The 17,939-nt window shown below is 29.4% G+C and overlaps 1 protein-coding gene across 7 annotated transcripts in view; it reads left to right on the top strand.

Moving 5' to 3' along the window:
• Positions 1 to 17,939, top strand: part of LOC145744592 (agrin-like) — a 31,950-nt gene that overhangs the window by 12,441 nt on the left and 1,570 nt on the right. For 2 of the 7 annotated variants that reach the window (XM_082562473.1, XM_082562476.1), the window contains 40 exons: positions 689 to 928; positions 1,229 to 1,406; positions 1,785 to 1,849; positions 2,071 to 2,192; positions 2,387 to 2,481; positions 2,560 to 2,738; positions 3,107 to 3,349; positions 4,100 to 4,247; positions 4,542 to 4,615; positions 4,706 to 4,791; positions 4,982 to 5,105; positions 5,234 to 5,369; positions 5,583 to 5,698; positions 5,867 to 5,947; positions 6,122 to 6,286; positions 6,662 to 6,811; positions 7,096 to 7,226; positions 7,429 to 7,443; positions 7,707 to 7,812; positions 7,878 to 8,270; positions 8,401 to 8,480; positions 8,801 to 8,855; positions 9,425 to 9,552; positions 9,944 to 10,157; positions 11,802 to 11,894; positions 12,227 to 12,280; positions 12,561 to 12,756; positions 12,941 to 13,049; positions 13,123 to 13,229; positions 13,579 to 13,695; positions 14,008 to 14,129; positions 14,209 to 14,355; positions 14,536 to 14,676; positions 14,913 to 15,033; positions 15,405 to 15,516; positions 16,173 to 16,289; positions 16,396 to 16,582; positions 16,719 to 16,818; positions 17,174 to 17,398; positions 17,790 to 17,893. In XM_082562473.1, coding sequence (XP_082418599.1) covers positions 689 to 928; positions 1,229 to 1,406; positions 1,785 to 1,849; positions 2,071 to 2,192; positions 2,387 to 2,481; positions 2,560 to 2,738; positions 3,107 to 3,349; positions 4,100 to 4,247; positions 4,542 to 4,615; positions 4,706 to 4,791; positions 4,982 to 5,105; positions 5,234 to 5,369; positions 5,583 to 5,698; positions 5,867 to 5,947; positions 6,122 to 6,286; positions 6,662 to 6,811; positions 7,096 to 7,226; positions 7,429 to 7,443; positions 7,707 to 7,812; positions 7,878 to 8,270; positions 8,401 to 8,480; positions 8,801 to 8,855; positions 9,425 to 9,552; positions 9,944 to 10,157; positions 11,802 to 11,894; positions 12,227 to 12,280; positions 12,561 to 12,756; positions 12,941 to 13,049; positions 13,123 to 13,229; positions 13,579 to 13,695; positions 14,008 to 14,129; positions 14,209 to 14,355; positions 14,536 to 14,676; positions 14,913 to 15,033; positions 15,405 to 15,516; positions 16,173 to 16,289; positions 16,396 to 16,582; positions 16,719 to 16,818; positions 17,174 to 17,398; positions 17,790 to 17,893 — 5,376 coding nt within the window. Of the gene's footprint in view, positions 1 to 688; positions 929 to 1,228; positions 1,407 to 1,784; positions 1,850 to 2,070; positions 2,193 to 2,386; positions 2,482 to 2,559; positions 2,739 to 3,106; positions 3,350 to 4,099; positions 4,248 to 4,541; positions 4,616 to 4,705; positions 4,792 to 4,981; positions 5,106 to 5,233; positions 5,370 to 5,582; positions 5,699 to 5,866; positions 5,948 to 6,121; positions 6,287 to 6,661; positions 6,812 to 7,095; positions 7,227 to 7,428; positions 7,444 to 7,706; positions 7,813 to 7,877; positions 8,271 to 8,400; positions 8,481 to 8,800; positions 8,856 to 9,424; positions 9,553 to 9,943; positions 10,158 to 11,801; positions 11,895 to 12,226; positions 12,281 to 12,560; positions 12,757 to 12,940; positions 13,050 to 13,122; positions 13,230 to 13,578; positions 13,696 to 14,007; positions 14,130 to 14,208; positions 14,356 to 14,535; positions 14,677 to 14,912; positions 15,034 to 15,404; positions 15,517 to 16,172; positions 16,290 to 16,395; positions 16,583 to 16,718; positions 16,819 to 17,173; positions 17,399 to 17,759; positions 17,894 to 17,939 lie in introns of those variants that run through there. The other 5 variants (XM_082562474.1, XM_082562478.1, XM_082562480.1 and 2 more) reach the window with 5 other exon arrangements.

Below are 17,939 nucleotides of genomic sequence, written 5' to 3' on the forward strand. Positions count from 1 at the left end.
CGCCCAGTTAATTTACAAATCCTGCCCGAACATTATCGCATCCTGAAAATATAAAAGTTTTTTTTTTATTGCTATCAATAGAAACTTAATTTCGTGTTTAACGATTTCCTTATTTCCCGAGTTCCCGGCGAGTTTTTTTTACTTAAATTTTGGGACAGGATATCTTTAGAAAATCCTTTTTTGTGTCGGCAAAATAAAAGTCGTTAATTTGACACAATTTCTAACGCACCTGCCTTGACTTTTATTTAAAATATCATTAAAAGCCAACCTACTATTAAATATTAAAATACAAATAAGGTCATATCTTAAAGACTCCATCAAATTTTTGCAGGTTTTTGTCATTTTTATTAAAGATTTTTCATTTTTTGTCCTAACTAGACGGAACTTATTAAAATTTGATTTTTCGATGTAGTTGCACTGATGTCATGCAAGGTGTGGAATAATTGGTGTTGTGCTGATTCAAAGTTTAATTTAATTGAGTAGTTTGTAGTAATATCACCGCGTGGGTGAATTTATTTTCATAAATATAAGATTTAATCTAGTTGAAATACCCGTTTTTTGTAAATAAATTAGCACTGATTCATACAAATAGGTCCTTTTTAGAAAAAAATTTGTCATTTTTTTATGAAATTATTGTTAGATTTAAAAGATTTTAATAATTTAACGTTTTTTAACTTATTTACAACAGACCCAGTCGTGGATACTTTAGTTTGTGAGGCTACTCGTTGCGAGAACGCAGCAGTTTGTGTCGTCGATGTAGGTACGGACGGCTCTCGCACGCCATCTTGCGTGTGTCCGACATGCGATCATATTCTGACGGCACCGGTTTGTGGATCCGACCAGAACACGTACAGAACTAAATGCGATTTGCGGAGGTCGAGTTGTATAAACGGGAGGAAAATTACGGTCGTGCGAGCGTCATCTTGCGGTAAGATATTTTCGGTTTTAAATGATAATTTATCAAAAAAAAATTATAATTTTTTGTAAAATAACATGGGGTTCAGGGTTCGATTCCCACTGCTCTCATACTGTAGTCCTCTAAGATATTGTGCTATAAGCGGTATAAACACCAACTATGTCAACACCTTATCTCCAAATTAGTTAGCTATTTACAAAAATTATGTTTTTGGATTCAATAAAGCAATGTGAACCGAACTCAAAACTCTTAAATTCAACTTAAAATTAAATTCAACTTACCTTAAAAATAAACCCAACTATTAATATTTAGACCCATGCGATGTTTATGATGATGAAAGCCAATCATTTATTAAAACATGTGACGGAATATGCAGCATAAACCCAGCAGGGTTATCAGAATGTTGTTCGAATATCGAATGTTCTGATTCTGTTGGGTTGGTTTGTGGTTCTGACGGAAATACTTATGAAAGTGAATGTGCTATATTAAGGTAGGAATAATGTCTGTATTTAAATATAATTAATGTTGATGATGAAGTGAAGTGGTTAAAACAAATGGATTTATTACATGAGACCCTTGGTTTGATCCCAACTGATTTTAGGCTGTAGAGTCCTTAAGTAAAGTGCTATAAGCAATATAAACTTTTGCCGAGCAAAAAACCTTTTGATAGTTTAATTATCGGGTAATATACTCAATAGAATCAAAAACTTTCAAGGCAACTAGAGACTGGGTCTAAGTAACTGATGTTACTCTATTTTTAGGCCCTGTAGTTGACTTTTTCCAAATCATATTTATATTAAATACAATAAAACATCAAATATTTCAATTTAACAATTAATTTTTAATAAACGAAATATTTACTTTTTAGTCTTAATTGCAAAACAACAAGGAATGTAACTGTTATTGCTGATGGAAATTGTCCGGCTAAAAAAGGTGATTAATATGTTGTTAATAAGATTTCATATATATAAAATAAATAAAACCTTTAACATTGTGTTAAACATAAAACTATATTTTAAATTTATTATAAGCAATAGAAAAAACAATATGGAAATTTTAAGTTCTATAGTTATCTAATAAAAACTAACTACCTATATGACTGACCTAATGAACTATTTATGTAGAATCTGTTACAAAAATGTATTTTTTTATAGAGATGACTTTGGTGAGGGGTTCTGTAAGTATTGCTGATCAACCAAGTTGCCCCGGAGATTGTAATCCAAAAAATAAAGAATTTAAAAACTTTGTAAAAAGATTCGCAAAAGATGTTAATGACGTAAGAATAAAAAACCTTTTATTTTGAGAATAAAAAACCTTTAATTTTGAGAATAAAAAACCTTTAATTTTGAGAATAAAAAACCTTTAATTTTTTAATTTTGACCTTTAAAGTATTTAGATTTTTAATTGTTTTTAATATAAGAGATTTTTATGTTGTCAAAAAACTCACAAAATTTTGTTTAATTTTTTTAGAATTTGATGAACATGAAAGATGAAACAACCGGACAAATGATCGGAGAGTTTGCGGTCACTAATGTACGAAAAGGAAGCGCAATATTAATTTTCAGGTTTTCTATTTTTAACTTAAAGTAGAAATATCATTTTTTTTTGCTTTTAAATAAACGTTTAAAAAATTGTTTTTCTAGAGCTTATGCTTCCACGTCTTCTGAACCAATCACAGCGTTCGATGACCCAGGTCAAATGTCAGGGTGGGTGTACGAACAACTATTTGACCCCTTGATTGGAGCCGTTATTATTGCCGGGAAAGCTGATGGCATCAAATTTGTGGTTAATCGAGATCCGAAAGATGACCTAATTGTAGAAGGTAAGTTAAAAGTAAAACAATATGGTTTTTATTTAAGCCATTTTTTAATACTTGTAGAACAACATTAGAAAAAACATAAAGTAACATCAGTTACTCCGACCTAGTCTCGAGTTGCCTGTAGAAGTTTGGGATATTATAGATTATAATTGCCCGATAATTATACTGCTGATTAAGTGCTGGCTAAGCAGGAGTTCATACCGTTTATAGTGCCTTACTTAAGGGCGCTACAGAATGAGAGCAGTGGTGTTTGAACCCATGACCTCATGGTGGTGTAGCAAGTGTTCTTACCACTGCACCATGCTGCCGGTATTGTATAATAATGTTTTATAAAAACATTTTTTTTTTATTAAAAATTTAATTTTTATTAGATGTTTGTCTACAAAAGCAATGTGATTACGGTCAAGTCTGTCACATCACTAAAACCAACAGAAATTTCACAGCAACTTGTTCTTGTGATAATATCGGCGATCCCAACCGCTTATCAGTAACTCATGCTTGTAAACTAGCAAGTACTGGAAACAATGAACCTCTTATGTTTGTGAATCAAGTTGCTTCAAGAAAAACGACGTGTAAAGATCAACAGCAGTTGAATTTTATTGATATGTGTCAAGGTAGGCACTTTTTTATACTATTTTTAATAAAAAGTTTCTATTTTTAGGTTAAGTACCTTTATATTTGACTTTGTGTAGTGGTTAAAACTTTTGGCTTTACTACATGAGGCCAGTGGTTTGATTCCCACTGCCCTCAAGTTGAAGCGCACTTGAGTAAGGCGCTATAAACAGTATGAACTCCTGCTGAGCCAATACTTAATCAGCAGATTAATTTTTGAACTATAATAATTTAAAATATTCCAAACTTTCAAAGTCAACTTAAGATTCAGTCAAGGTAACAAAAGTTACTTCATGTTTAGTCTAAAAAAACAGCCTTCTCACACCGAGGATAAGTTTTTACAAAAACATATAGTTTTTAATAAAACAAACTTTAAGTTAAGAAATAGGTTAGTCTTTTACCTGAATGGCACATCTAAAAACCCCAACACAAAAAAATTAAAATAAAAGTTTGATAAGTATGTCATCCTGTCTTTTTGTTGATTGTATTATCTGTCCCATATTTCATTACAACAATATGTTCCGCCATATTGTTTATTTTTATTTACATAATAAAAATGGTATTTTGTCCATATCATACATAAATGTTTATTTTTAAATTATAATATCTATTAAACATCAAGCAAATAAGATAAGGTAAGTCAAATTTACAAAAAAAATTATCTAAATTGAATTATTTTCTTTGCACTAACTGGATTTTAAGATAAATTTACATTTTTTACAAAATTTTAAATTAATTGTCTACATTTATAGACCCTCCAACTGACTTATGCTCAAGTATAGGAGGTTGTAGCACACCAGGTACAGCTTGTATTGTAACAAATGGACAACCTTCATGTAAATGTATAACCTGTAATGACCAGTATAAACCGGTTTGTGCAAGTGATGGCCAAACATTTAGGTAAGAAAATAAATTTTTTTTTACCATTTGAAATAAAAAAAAGTTATTTTTAAATAGATAAAAATATATAAATTACTAGAATTCAAAAAAAATGTCATATACTAGTAGATTGCTTGCTCTATGGCAGGATTTAAATTTAAATTGTTGTAATATGGTCACAACTCTTAACTAATATTTGTTTGCAATAATATACCTGGGCACTTTATTTTGTAGGCCTATAAATTGGACATACATATATCCACTAAGCTTTATTATATATATATTTTAGTACTGAATACTTTATATTTGTTCTAGATCTGCATGTGAACTCCACAGACATAACTGTATGTTTAGTTCTACATTAACTATAGGAGCAACAGAGCCATGTGGTAAGCTCAAAATCTTATAATTTATAGTAAAAAAATCTTGTTTTAAAGGATAAAAAAATAAATGTTTTTCTTTTATTTTTAATATTTCAGCGAGTCAATGTGATGATGTAAAATGCTGGCATGGAGCTCAATGTGAGGTTAATGCACAAGGAAATACCTGTGTTTGTCCAACTGTGGTAAGTTCAATCATCCTATTTATGCTATTTTTTAATCGTTAATATGCCAAAGGCAACTCAAGACTGGGTTGGAGTAGAAAATTTCACTGTATGTTTAGGTGGCGAAGTTGACTCTCCCACATCACGATAAATAAAAAACTCTTTTTTTTCCTTTTTTTTCTTATTTTTTATTTAAACTTTGTATTTTTAGTGTGTTGAGACAGTATCAAAGGTTTGTGCCAGTGATGGAAATACTTACGATAATCACTGTAAAATGGTGGTGGCAGGATGCAATGCTCAAACTGATATAACTGTTGTTCATTCAGGGCCATGTGGTAAGTTAAAGTTTTATTAATCTTGTAAAAAATTATTCTGGATATTTTAAAATTAAATATGATTACTATGAAAAAAACTTTGTTGAAAAATAATTTTAAAAAAATTAACCATTTTTCTTATTTTTTAGATGAGGGTGATGACGATGAGATGTCTGGGGATGGAGGGGATGATAGTTGTAACTGTAAGTTTGGTGGCAGTTGTGCCAGCACAGTTGATGATGAAGATAGTGGCTGTATTTGTCCCGACGTTGTTTGTCCCCCATCGTAAGTTATTTTTTGGAAAGTTGGGGTTTTTATTTGGTGGGGCATTATGGGGACCGTATGGGATTACTACTTTAAAAGTTTTGGGGTTATTTTCTTACTTGGTGGGGTAAACGTTCCCCTCTAAAAAAATCGCCCATTTTAAAATATTAATACCTAATATTAACTTTTTTTCTTTTTAAATTCATAAACTTTGTAATTTTTAAACTTCTACAGAGCCAACCAAGTATGTGGTTCAAATGGGGTAACCTATGCAGGGGTTTGTGAACTTAACAAAGATAAATGCAAACTTCAGAAAATGATTAAAGTGGCAAGCCAGGGTTCATGCAAAGGTAAAAATTAATTTAAAAATGTTTTATGTCAAATCTATTTAGATTTTATTTTAAAATTGAAAAGCAGCATATGAATAATTAAACATATTAAAACTTAGTTGTACATTTATCTGACTAAAATTTTGTTGTACTAAATTATTAAAAATTTGAACATTTTATGTTTTTTAGCTATGTGTAGTGCTAGTAGATATGGTTGTTGTGCGGACAACAAAACTATGGCAACAGGGGTTGCTCAAAGTGGGTGTCCAGGTAACGTTATAATTTAATTTAAAAAAAATGTGTTTAAATTTAAGAAAATGAAAGAAAATTTTTGAAGAAAAAAAATTAAAAAAATTTCCTGAAAATTTAACTTATTGTTTATTTGTCTAAAAAATGGTTTTTAATTTTAAAAAATTACTTAACTTTTTAACTTAATTTTTTCAGAGAAATGTGGTTGTAACATGTATGGCTCCTATGAGAAAACCTGCGACCCAAGCACAGGTCAATGTGTTTGTAAACCTGGGGTAGGTGGAAGGCATTGTGATAGCTGCAAACCTGGCTACTGGAACTTTAGAGCTGTTGCTCAGGGAGATATTGCAGGATGCATGGGTAAGTGATTAGGGGTTACAAAACTTAATATTTTTACATAAAAAGTTTTTGTAATTTAAAAAAAATTATTTTGTATTTTTTGCATTAATATTAAAATCCCATTGCTAGACACTTAATAATAGTATCTCAAAAACTGAAGTTTGATCCCCACTGCCCTTATGCTGTAGAGCCCTTAGTAGGGCACTATATACAAATCACTGCTGAGACAACACTTAACCAGCAGCATAATTACCAGGCAATTATAATTTATAATATTTCGAACTGCCAAAGGCACATCAAGACTGGGTTGGTGTAACAGTTGTTACTCTATGTTTGGGTCGTGAAGTTAACCTTCTCACATCGAGGATAAATAAATAAAAAAAAAATTTAATTTAGCTTGCAGATGTCATGAATATGGTTCAACAAGGGAAGATTGCAACCAAATGACTGGAAGATGTAGTTGTAAGAAAGGAGTAACTGGGATAAAATGTACAAACTGTTTATCCGATGACTCTTGGGTCACTGCATCTGTTTGCGAAATTGCTGGTAAGTTTGGTATTTAAAAAAAAGCGTAATAGCGGAAAAGTGTAGGAATTTGAACACTTGGCTTTACTACACAAGGTCCTGGGTTTAATTCCTAATGTCAAAGGTTAATTAACATTAGTAAAAATAATATTTAAAACTGCCAAAGTCAACTAGAGACTGGGTTGTGGTAATATCTGTTATCTTATGTTTAGGCTGTGAAGCCAGCCTTTCTACATCGAGGATAAATAAATAAGAATATACCATGAATATATATGATGTGATTTTATGTTGTATTTTTCTTACAGAGCCCTTGGTATCAGACTCCTGCTATAAATTAAACTGTAAGAATGGAATGAAATGTGTTATGGTGAATAGTGGAAATTATGAATGTCAGTGTCCATCGTTAAGCTCTTGTGACAATTATAAAGGAAATCCTGTAAGTAAAAATTCAGATTTAAAATTTTTTTAAATTTTTGTTGTTTGATTTGCTTATTTTAAATTTATGTAGCATGGCATCATTTCTGTTGTACTTTGTAAAAAAATTCTTACAAAATATATTATAGCCTTTTTTTTAAATTTATATTGTTGTCTAAAAAATTATCTTTTAGCAGTAACTTAATTTTTTTTTTAATACACAGTGTTCACTTATCAAGGCAAGTTGTTGCATGCTGTAGCAAGCATGGGTCACCATTTTCACTTTAAATTTAAACCTAGTTAAACAATTTTAACTTAACTAATATCATGTTAAAGCTATAAGTGTTACAATATATTAATCACAAAAATATAATTAACAAAAAAGTGTATTACTCAAATTTTAAAAATATAAAACATTTAAATACATAAATTTGTATTGCTAGTTTCAATAAAATAACGACATTAATTTTGAGGATAAATTAAAGTTCTTTTTTGTCATCAGGTTTGTGGTAGTGATGGAATAACTTATGCAGATGAATGCCAAATGAAAGTGATTGCTTGTAGGCAAGGTTTTACTGTCCAAGTGGCCGCGAATATGTCATGTAAAGGTAAGGCTTTTATTTTATAATCCTTAAAAAAATAATTTCAAAAAAATTAATTTTCTTATTTTAAGATTTGGTAAAAATGGAACAAGCTCTTAGAACAACTGTTCCTCCAACAACCCTGAAAACACCACCAAAAATAACCATGAGAACCAGTACACCAGCTGTAACTGAACCAGTAATGCATAGTAAACCAGATATGTCAACCAGTATCGAACCATCTGTGGTGCCTGAACCAGAACCAGAACCATCTCCGGAACCAGAGCCTGAACCAGTAGTAACACCATCTTCTGCACCAGAACCAAAGCCCGAACCAGTTGTAACACCGTCTTCTGCACCAGAACCAGAGCCTGAACCAATGTCAACACCATCTCCCGCACCAGTAACACCAGGTAAACCAGATTTATCACCAATACCATCTGCTGAACCAGGACCTACCACAACATTGGATTCAAATTCCGAAGGTTAAAAAAACATTTTTTTACCAGAATTTATCAAAATTAAAATAATTTAACTTAACAAAAAATGCTTGGTATTTAAAATGCAACAAATTGTCCCAAAAACTGATTTTTAGTTATCTTAATTTTTTTAAAGGTAGCGGAGGTTGCATGTATAGTGATGATGAAGATTGTGAGGAAAGCTCTGGAGACGGGAGCATGGCAGAGGTAAATGAGGTAAAATATTTTATTCTTCTAATATTTTAACAAATATTTACACGAGCTCCAAAAAAAAAATATTTACACGAGCTCCAAAAAAAAAACACCTATTTTATATTAGAAGCTCATATGTTTTTTTCTTTACACTTATTTATCCTCAATCTGGGAAATTTAACTATATGACCTAAACGCAACATTTACTACAACATTTGAGCAGTGGGGATTGAACCCAGGACCTTATGTAGTAAAGCAGATTGTTCTGACACTATATTATGCTGCCAGTTCTATTTTGTCTAGTAAGCTTTGTTATATTTGTGATTTTATTTTTTATATATTAGGGAACTACTGTTCATACAACTTCTACACTGAGTGGAAACGAAACCCCAACTGAGGGTAAGATTGAAATATTATAAAAAATTAAAGATTTAATATTAAAATATTAAAGACTTTAAAAAATCTGTAAGTTCTAGTTTTTATAAAAAATAATAAAAATTTAGATTTAATAGTATTTAACTTTATTAAACTTTATGCTAATTTTTTTTGCGATACTCGGACAAAGGCTCTTCGCATTATATCTACCATTTTATTCATTAAATTTTATTCATAATTCATTCATTTTTGTTGCTTGCTTATCATCCTGTTCATTAGTCCATTGGATATTGTTACAGTTAACATTAAACTTATGGTTCAAGGGTGAGATGAATGTGTCAATATCGTGACATAAATGTGCCGATGTTGTGACATAAATGTGCAGATGACATAAATGTGCCACGCATGAAATATACTTTCAAACTAATAAAAATATTTAAAATTTTCCATTTTAGGGTTTATTTTTTAATTTAAAAAACATGAAGTATTTTTTTGCTTCTTTAAAATGTCTATGGTATCTTTTCTTAAGTGTCTTTAAGGCTGTATATTGTTACACTGTTTTTTATTGTTTTAATTTTGTTTTTGTTACTTAGCACCTGTTCTTTACACTGGAAAAGCAAAATTTGATGAAGCCGACGGTGTGAGTTTATCATACAGCGACGTTTTGAAAGATCCTGATTCTGAATTATTTGGGGAATATAGCAGCCATCTTGAAACTGAGGTAAAATTTCAATTTTTTTTAAAAGCGTTTAGAAGTTTTTCTTATAACTTGCATACACTTATTCTATCTTAACATTCATTTATCCTTAATTTTGGAAGGTAGATTTCATGACCCAAACATAGAGCAACATCTGTTACCCTAACCCAGTCTCGAGTCAGTTTGTGCAGTTCGGGAAAATATAGATTACGGTTAAGCAATAATTAAACTGCTGATTAAGTGTTAGCTCAGCAGGAGTTTAGACTGTTTATAGCGCCTTACTTAAGGGCACAGATGTTGCTGGCAGTGGGGATCAAACCCAGCACTCTATGTAGTTAACGAAAATGTTTCGACAACTACTTAATGCTGCCTGTATTTTTAATTTAGTTTAAAATTATATTTTTTACTTTTTTAGATTATGAGACTGGTTAACTCCCCTGAGTTGACAGGTAAAGTCCAATCGGTCAGTATCACCTCATTTGTGTCCCCAGGCTGGTTTGCATGGAATACTGGGGTCATCGTAAAATACAACATTCAATTATCACCCAACGCTGATGGCAATTTGGTTCAGGACACGCTAAATTCGCTGTCCGATGACGAACACCAATTTGAACTGATCAAATCTACAGGTACGACCTCTTAAAAGGAGGTAATGGCATGGTTTTTGTTTGAAAGTAACTAACGTGTGGACTAGGATTTTTGTTTTTTTTAACTAAAAGACTAAAGTTCAAGACTAATTTACTTTTGTAAATTTTTATAACAGATTTTTTAACAAAAAATTTCTCTTTTTTAAGTTGAGATTTTTTTAAAAAGTAAATTTTAAATATTTTATTTTGTAAATACCAAAAAAATAAAAACAGCATTTTTAGGATTATATATATTTTGATAAACTAGTTTACTACTTTTTATTGTAAAAAAACATTAGGTTGTTTTATATATACCACAAAACCATAAAGTTGTTTTTAAATTAAAATTTTTCAGCATTTTTATCAAATTTTTATTTATAACTAAATCTGTATGAAATGTGTTGTAATTTATCATTGTATTTTTTCAAAAGACTTTTTATATTACATTTATATTAAATTTTCTAAACTGTTAATGTTTTAATATTTACCTATAAACATATATTTGTATAATATTAATTAATAATGATTTTATTTAACTTTTTAATAATAATATTTTTAGTTTTTTTACACTAACTATAGAGGTTGTAAAATTATTCTAGTTTTTATAATTTTACTTTTTAAGTTTTGGTGTTTTCTATTCTGCATGCCCTATATTGTGTTCTAATTAATTAAACATATATAAGTTAATGGTATAGATTTAATTTTAAGATTAGAACAATTTTTTTTCGTTTTTTCTCAATTAATTTTTCACTTATTATATATCCTTCATTCAAAAATTCATTTTTTATGTAATAAATATCATCCTAATAATTTTTCAAGTTTATTTTTAAAGTAAAGAAACAAAAAACTCAGGACGAAAACTGCTTTTTCTTTGCTTGGCATTGCTTTTCATTTCATGTTGTTGTGCTTTTATTTTTTTTGCTTTGATTCAAAGTCTAATCAATTCAGTTTTGTCTGTATGAATGTGATATTCTCTGGTAGTTGGTGGGCTGAAGTAGAAATATTTTACGCGTCTGATTGTGATTTTTCACTTAATTGCTGTAACAATTGCAGATTATAATGTGGCAGTCTTAATTACAAAACCAATAGATACCATGCTTGAATCTAATTAAAAAACATAATTAATCGTTTATTTTAAAAATAGTAATTTTCATTTTTATTCATTTAAAATTCACATTAAATTTTTGCATTCACATAAATTTTATCACATTTAGTAGCAAAATCATTTTTAATTCATCTATTATAATATTAATATTGCTAAAATTAATTGCACATTTTATAACTAATTTTTAAGCAAATTCTTTACAAAATTTTTCGGTGTTCTTAAATTCTGGTGAAATAACGTTCTCTTAGTTTTAAAAATTGAACATATTAACACCTTATTCTTACATACTCTTTCAACTTAACAAAATTTCTTTAAAATTTAAACTACTGTCAAAAACTAAAAAACTAATTTTTTAAACCTAAAAAAATCATCTTTATTTACAAACCTTTAACTTAAGTAGAAAACTTTTGCCCTTTTGCTTTGCTTTTTTCAACTAACCCAGCTAACCTAGTTAGACAAACATTAAAGTTAGTGAGGGGAGTAATAAGATTGCCACATTACCTGCAAGTTACACTATTAAGTGAGAAAGGCTTTGAATTTAGGAATTGAAAATATGCTTGTCCATGATTGGCCGTATGTATCAGCATGGGGAGATGAATTGGACCAATTAGAGTCCAAAACAGTAAAGAAACAGGGTAAGTATTTTGAAAATGAGTTTGAGTGCGAAGTTTGAGTGTTTTTGAGAATCAAAATTTGTTTTTTTGACTGTATATGATTTTTTATGTGTGTATACTATGTGATAATAATGTGAAGGAAGAAAATTTAAAGTGTGTTTTTATATTATATTTTTTTGTTAAGATCAACTTTTGTTTTTTTTGTTGTGTTTTTATTTTTCTTTGTGTACCCATTTTGCTTATGTATCAAACTAACCCATTTATAATATTGAATGTTTGTGTTGCATGTGCACTGTTAGCATGGAATTATAAAAACTTGTCAAAATTTTTAAAATTTTTTTCTTTGATTTTAGATGACAAAAATCAAGAAATTCCCACTTTTGGAAATGCATCAGATTATATGGAAGGTTAGTGTGTTTTAGAAGCAACTTTAAAAGACAGTGTAGACAAAATATTAAACTAAAATATCAAATTTTTAAACAAGTTTAAAAGTATGTTCAATTTAATATGTATCATGTGTTTCTGTTCAGTAATGTTGTACTTTGAATTTTTTTAAAGTTTGTCCACTATTTGTGTACCAACTATATTTGTTCTAAATCAGAAATGAAAATCTATAATTTTTTAAGTTTAAAAATATCTACATTTAAAATCTGATTTTAGGGTTTGAAACCTTTTAAATTCTTTTAGACGTTGAATGGTCTGTACCTCAATTTGGAGGTGCTTCGTACGCTGAATTTCCTAGAGTTGATGCCTTAAGTGCCATTACTATCACAATAAGTTTTAAAACATTTGACCCTGAAGGTCTTCTTTTTTATTCCGGTCAATCTTCAGCTGATGGAGATTTCATTTCCCTTGCAATTAAGAACGGCTTGGTTGAATTCAGGTAACTTTTGTTGCATTACAACTTATATCTGCCTGCGCACCACAAACAGCAGTTTTATCTATTTTGTAGGCCTATAAATTAAACATACATACATATTTATTCTGTCTACTAAGCTGCATAATATTAAGATTTATTATTTATTTATTGAGGATAAAAATAATGAATATTCTCATGTTCTAAATAGATTTAACACTGGGTCAGGACCACTCATATTAAGAACCAGAAGAACGGTGAATGATGGACAATGGCACGATATATTTGCCAGAAGAAGCAGAAGAGATGGACTGTTCAGGGTAAAAAATCTTTTTTTAATTTTTTTTTGATATTTGAATCTGTTTTATTACTAACAAAATTGTTTTCTTTTAGCTTGACTCTGATAGTCCTATACAAGGGACTTCCCCAGGAGGTCACTCTGGTTTAAATCTGGACACAAACGTTTTTATTGGGGGTTTGAGTTACACCTTACAAGATAGGTAAAAAAAATAATAACATTTTTTTTAAATATATTTTTTTTAAAAAACACTACAACAACATGATGTAGTGACTAGAACCCTTGTCTTCACTACATGAGGTTCTTTGTTTGATCCCCACTGCTCATATGCTGTAGCACTCCTAAGTAAGGTGCTATAAAGAGTATGAACTTCTGCTGAGTCAGCACTTAATCAGCAACTCAATATTCCAAACTGGCACAGGCAACTGGAGACTAGGTTGGGATAACTGATGTTACTCTATGTTTAGGTCATGAAGTTGACCTTTTTACATCATAAATAAATAAATAAATGTAAAAAAGAGAATTAATTGACTTTATTTAAATATTTTTAGAATGCAAAAACAGTCAGGTGTTGAAAAGGGACTGACAGGTTGTATTCGTCATGTTTCAATAAATGATTCTCCCCTCGGTCTTAACTCATCGTCACATCAATGTATTGAATCTCACAGGTATTGTAACAAACTTAAACATCCTTTTTTTATTTTTAATGTGGGAAAGTCCATTTCATGTCCTGAACATAGAGTAACATTAGTTACCTCGACCCAGTTTCGAGTTGACAGTTTGGGATATTGTAGAATATAATTGCTTGATAATTAAGCTACTGATGTTGGCTTAGAATGAGTTTCTTCTGTTTATAGTGCCTAACTCAAGTTATAAATTATTTTTGAAATGAGAAGCCAACTTTACATAGCCAAAAAGTCAGCATATTTAGCTTACATTTTGTATTTTTAAATAAAATATAAGTTTTTTTATTTTTTTAGACTGGCTGAATGTAGTGGTTCACCATGTTATCCGAACAAATGTGAGAACGATGCAAATTGTTTTATCACGCAGAGAAATAATGTTTACACCAATAAGTGTGAATGTAAACCAAAGTTTGAAGGTAAAAAAATCACAATTTATAAAAAAATTTAAATGGTTAAAATTTGAAAAAATAATTAATTTATGTTAATTATTTTTAGGTGACTTTTGTGAAAAAGCTGCCACGAAACCTGACCCATGTGCCACGCATAACTGCCACGAGTCATCGACTTGTGTGGCCAAAAATAACAATGATGGTTACGTTTGTAAATGCCCTCCAGGACGATCTGGCTCTTTGTGTCAATCTGGTAAGTAGTGGTTTTTAATGGTTTAATGGTAATTTAAATGGTGTAAAAATTAATTAAGTTTTTTTGTGTATTTTTATTTGGCAAATATTTTTATTAAAAATCAGAAATTTGCGAATGTAATTCATTTTTATGTTATTTTAAGTTGAATAAAAAGTATAAAAAACATGTTTTAAATCACAGAAGAAAGCAAGGCTAGTGTGAGTGGTCCTTCTTTCATGCCAGCTTTTGCTCAAGATTCTTACATGTCGTTTGATTCATTGGGAAAATCAGTGAAGAGTGAAATGTCAATCGAGGTTTTGTTTTACACAAGCCAACCAGATGGTAAAAAAAGATTAAATTTTTTTTAAATTTATTTTGTAATGTTTAAAAAAAATCTAGTGTTTATAAAAAATAGTTAAAATGTCAAAATATTTAAAAAAGTCATCGAAAATCAATTTTAAACTTTTTTTTTTGGAACGTTATTTCAATTTAAATTTTTGGTTGTTTAAAAAATTGTCATTTAACTTGGTTATTGCAATATTCTTTAAATTAAGCTTTAAAAAAATGATTTTGTTTAGGTTTAATCTTTTATAACTCACAGAAGAGCCAAGGAAGGGAAGGAGATTTTATTGCACTTAATTTAATTGAAGGATATGTTGAGTTTATGTACGACTTAGGACAAGGAATGGCAAAATTAAGGTTAGCATAACTTTTAATATTTTTTAAATTTATTTAAAAAAGGTTTGAAATCTTCATTGTTAAACCAACAGCATGGTGTAGTTAGTTAGATTGGTTGACCTTACTACATGAAGTCTTTTTTTATCCCCACAGCCTTTATGTTATAACAATCTTGAGTAAGGTGCTATAAATGCCTGCCAAGCCAAAATAAAAACAATAAACGGGTTAATTGCCAAAAAATTACAATTAGTTTTATTTAAAATAAAACTCTTTAAAAAAACACGTAAGTCAATGTTGGAGTACCAGACATTTTTTATGTGCGCGCTAGTAAATCCACTTTCTCATATCGAAAATTAATAAAATTAAAAACAAAATTTTATTTATGGTTATAGGAGTATAGACCAAGTAAGTTTGAATGATTGGCACACAGTCCGAGTTTCAAGAAGTATGAGAATGGGGGATCTTTCTGTTGATGGGGGACCCACTGTTACTGGAAGCTCACCCGTAAGTTTTTTACTCCTAAAAATTTTGACCTTTTTATTTAATTTTTGTTTTAATTTTTTTTCTTGTTTTTGCTTTCGTGAAGAAAATTATTCCTCAAGTGGAAAATAAGGTTTGTAATAAAAAGTGATTTTGTTAAATAAGTTGTGCATTTAAATAACAAAAAATAAAGGTTTAAAAAAAAAGTTGTTAAAATATTTTATAGCCTTTTATACATAAAATTTAATTTACTTATTACCTTTTTTCTTTTTTATAATATTTAAAGCGCCTATGGTATTGGAGAAATAGGGTAGGTCCCAAAATCATAAATTCCATTTTTTCTCAGTTTGTAATGTTTGTTATGTAACAAAACAAAATTGAAAAAAATTAACTTTTATTGAAACAACATAAATCATTGCCTTGTGTGTATCAGTTAAAAGTTTTTATTATGTATTTGTTTTAAGGCATGACCAACAAGTCATTTTGTTGTCATATTCGTGCGTTTTATCATATTTTCAAAGTTATGTTCTTAAATCAAATTTATGATAAAAATGTGGCAATTTTTATCACACCATGTTTATTAATATTAAATATTTAAATATAAAACAGTTCAAATTTTTATTTAAAATATAGTTTTATGTCATCAAGAATTTGATTATTTTTTATATATTAATTTTTAGAACAAGCACTCAGAATTAAATTTAAAGCAACCATTATACTTGGGTGGGGTCCCTGATTATAAAAAAATGCCGGCAGGAAGTGACATCACTACTGGACTAACTGGAGCCTTACAAAAGGTTATTATAGTAACTTACAGTTTTTAAATTTTAAATTAATTAAAAAAATCAATATTTTAATTTTTAATTTTTTTCAATTTTTTTTTTTTTTTTAATTTTTTTTTAGTTTGAGGTAAATGGTATTCAGTACCCACTTACGATGGCTGATGACAAATCACAGTATAACGTCAGACCTTTTAATGCCCATGTCTGCTTCCATTCACCCTGTGGTAATGGGGGGTCCTGTCACCCAAATGGGGCAGAATATGACTGCACATGTGCCCCAGGGTATGTAGGAAGAAATTGCGAAGAAGGTTTGTCCAAAAAAAATTGAAAAAAATAATTATTAAATTTTTTGAAAATTTTTTTGTTTTTAATAGCTTTAATGTTTTTTTAACAATCAATCATGCCAAAAGTAAATTTTTAAAAATTTTAAATGAATTTTTTTAGAAACTTTTGATGATAAAAACATTTTACAAGACGAACCAGTTCAATCAATTTATTTTGATGGAAAAACTAAAGCAATGTATAAAAACTCAGTTAAATCCAGGTAGGTGAATTTTATTATGTTTAAAATTGTTTTTAAAATTTGAATTTTAATAATTTTCTTATTTCTAAATGCTCCCAGTGATAGGATTACTAATAATTTACTGCCAGGGTAAGTTTAATGTTGTCGAAATATCATTATTCAGTAATTAATTTATGTAAATGTTCAAGTTTTGCATTGTGTTATTTTTTAAAATTTTATAGGATATTTTTGTAAGTAGTAGAAATACTAACCTATACAGTTTTTGTTAATCTTTTTAACAACATTTAAAAAAATTACATAAAGTTTAAATTATTTGTCTTTTTTTTTATAAACTAAAAATATTACAAATCTTTAATTTTAATATGTAAATTAATAGGGGTCATTCAGCCAGTACGAACAGATATGAAATCACAATGAGAACTTCTAAAAAACACGGCTTACTTTTAATGATTGGGAAAGCAGTAGAAGGTGGGGATTATCTGGCACTTGCTATAAGTAATGGAAAACTACATCTCAGATTTGACCTCGGTTCAGGACCTGCTTATATTATCTCTGAAGATCGAGTTGATACAGGAAAATGGGTGACAATAACGGTTGAACGGTATGCAAAACTTATTTTTTTCATATTTATTTATTCCTCGATGTAGGAAGGTCGACCTCCCAGCCTAAACATAGAGTAGCATTAATAACCCCGACCCAGTCTCAAGTTGCCTTTGGCAGGTTGGGATATTATAGATTATAATTGCCCTATAATTAAACTGCTAATTAAATGCTGGCTCAGCAGGAGTTTAAACTGTTTATAACACCTTACTTAAGGGTGCTACAGCATAAGAGAAGTGAGGATTGAACCCAGGACCCCATGTAAATTTTTTTATTTTGTTTAATAAACTGCTTTCCGTAGTTTTATTGCGTATATGTATATATATAATTACACACGTTTAAATTTTAAACTGTCCTTGTAGGAATAGATTGAAAATGTGATTTTGTTTCAGTGAGTTAAATGAAGCAATGTTGCAAGTCAATAATGGAATGCCCCAACATGTTAAATCAAATCAACGAACTAGAAAACTTAACACTGACGACTTCCTTTGGATAGGTAAGCACAAATAAATTTAACTTATTTGCTATAATACATTCATATA

Source organism: Corella eumyota, chromosome 3, assembly GCF_963082875.1.
Source record: "Corella eumyota chromosome 3, kaCorEumy4.1, whole genome shotgun sequence".
Classification (NCBI taxonomy): Eukaryota; Metazoa; Chordata; class Ascidiacea; order Phlebobranchia; family Corellidae; genus Corella; species Corella eumyota.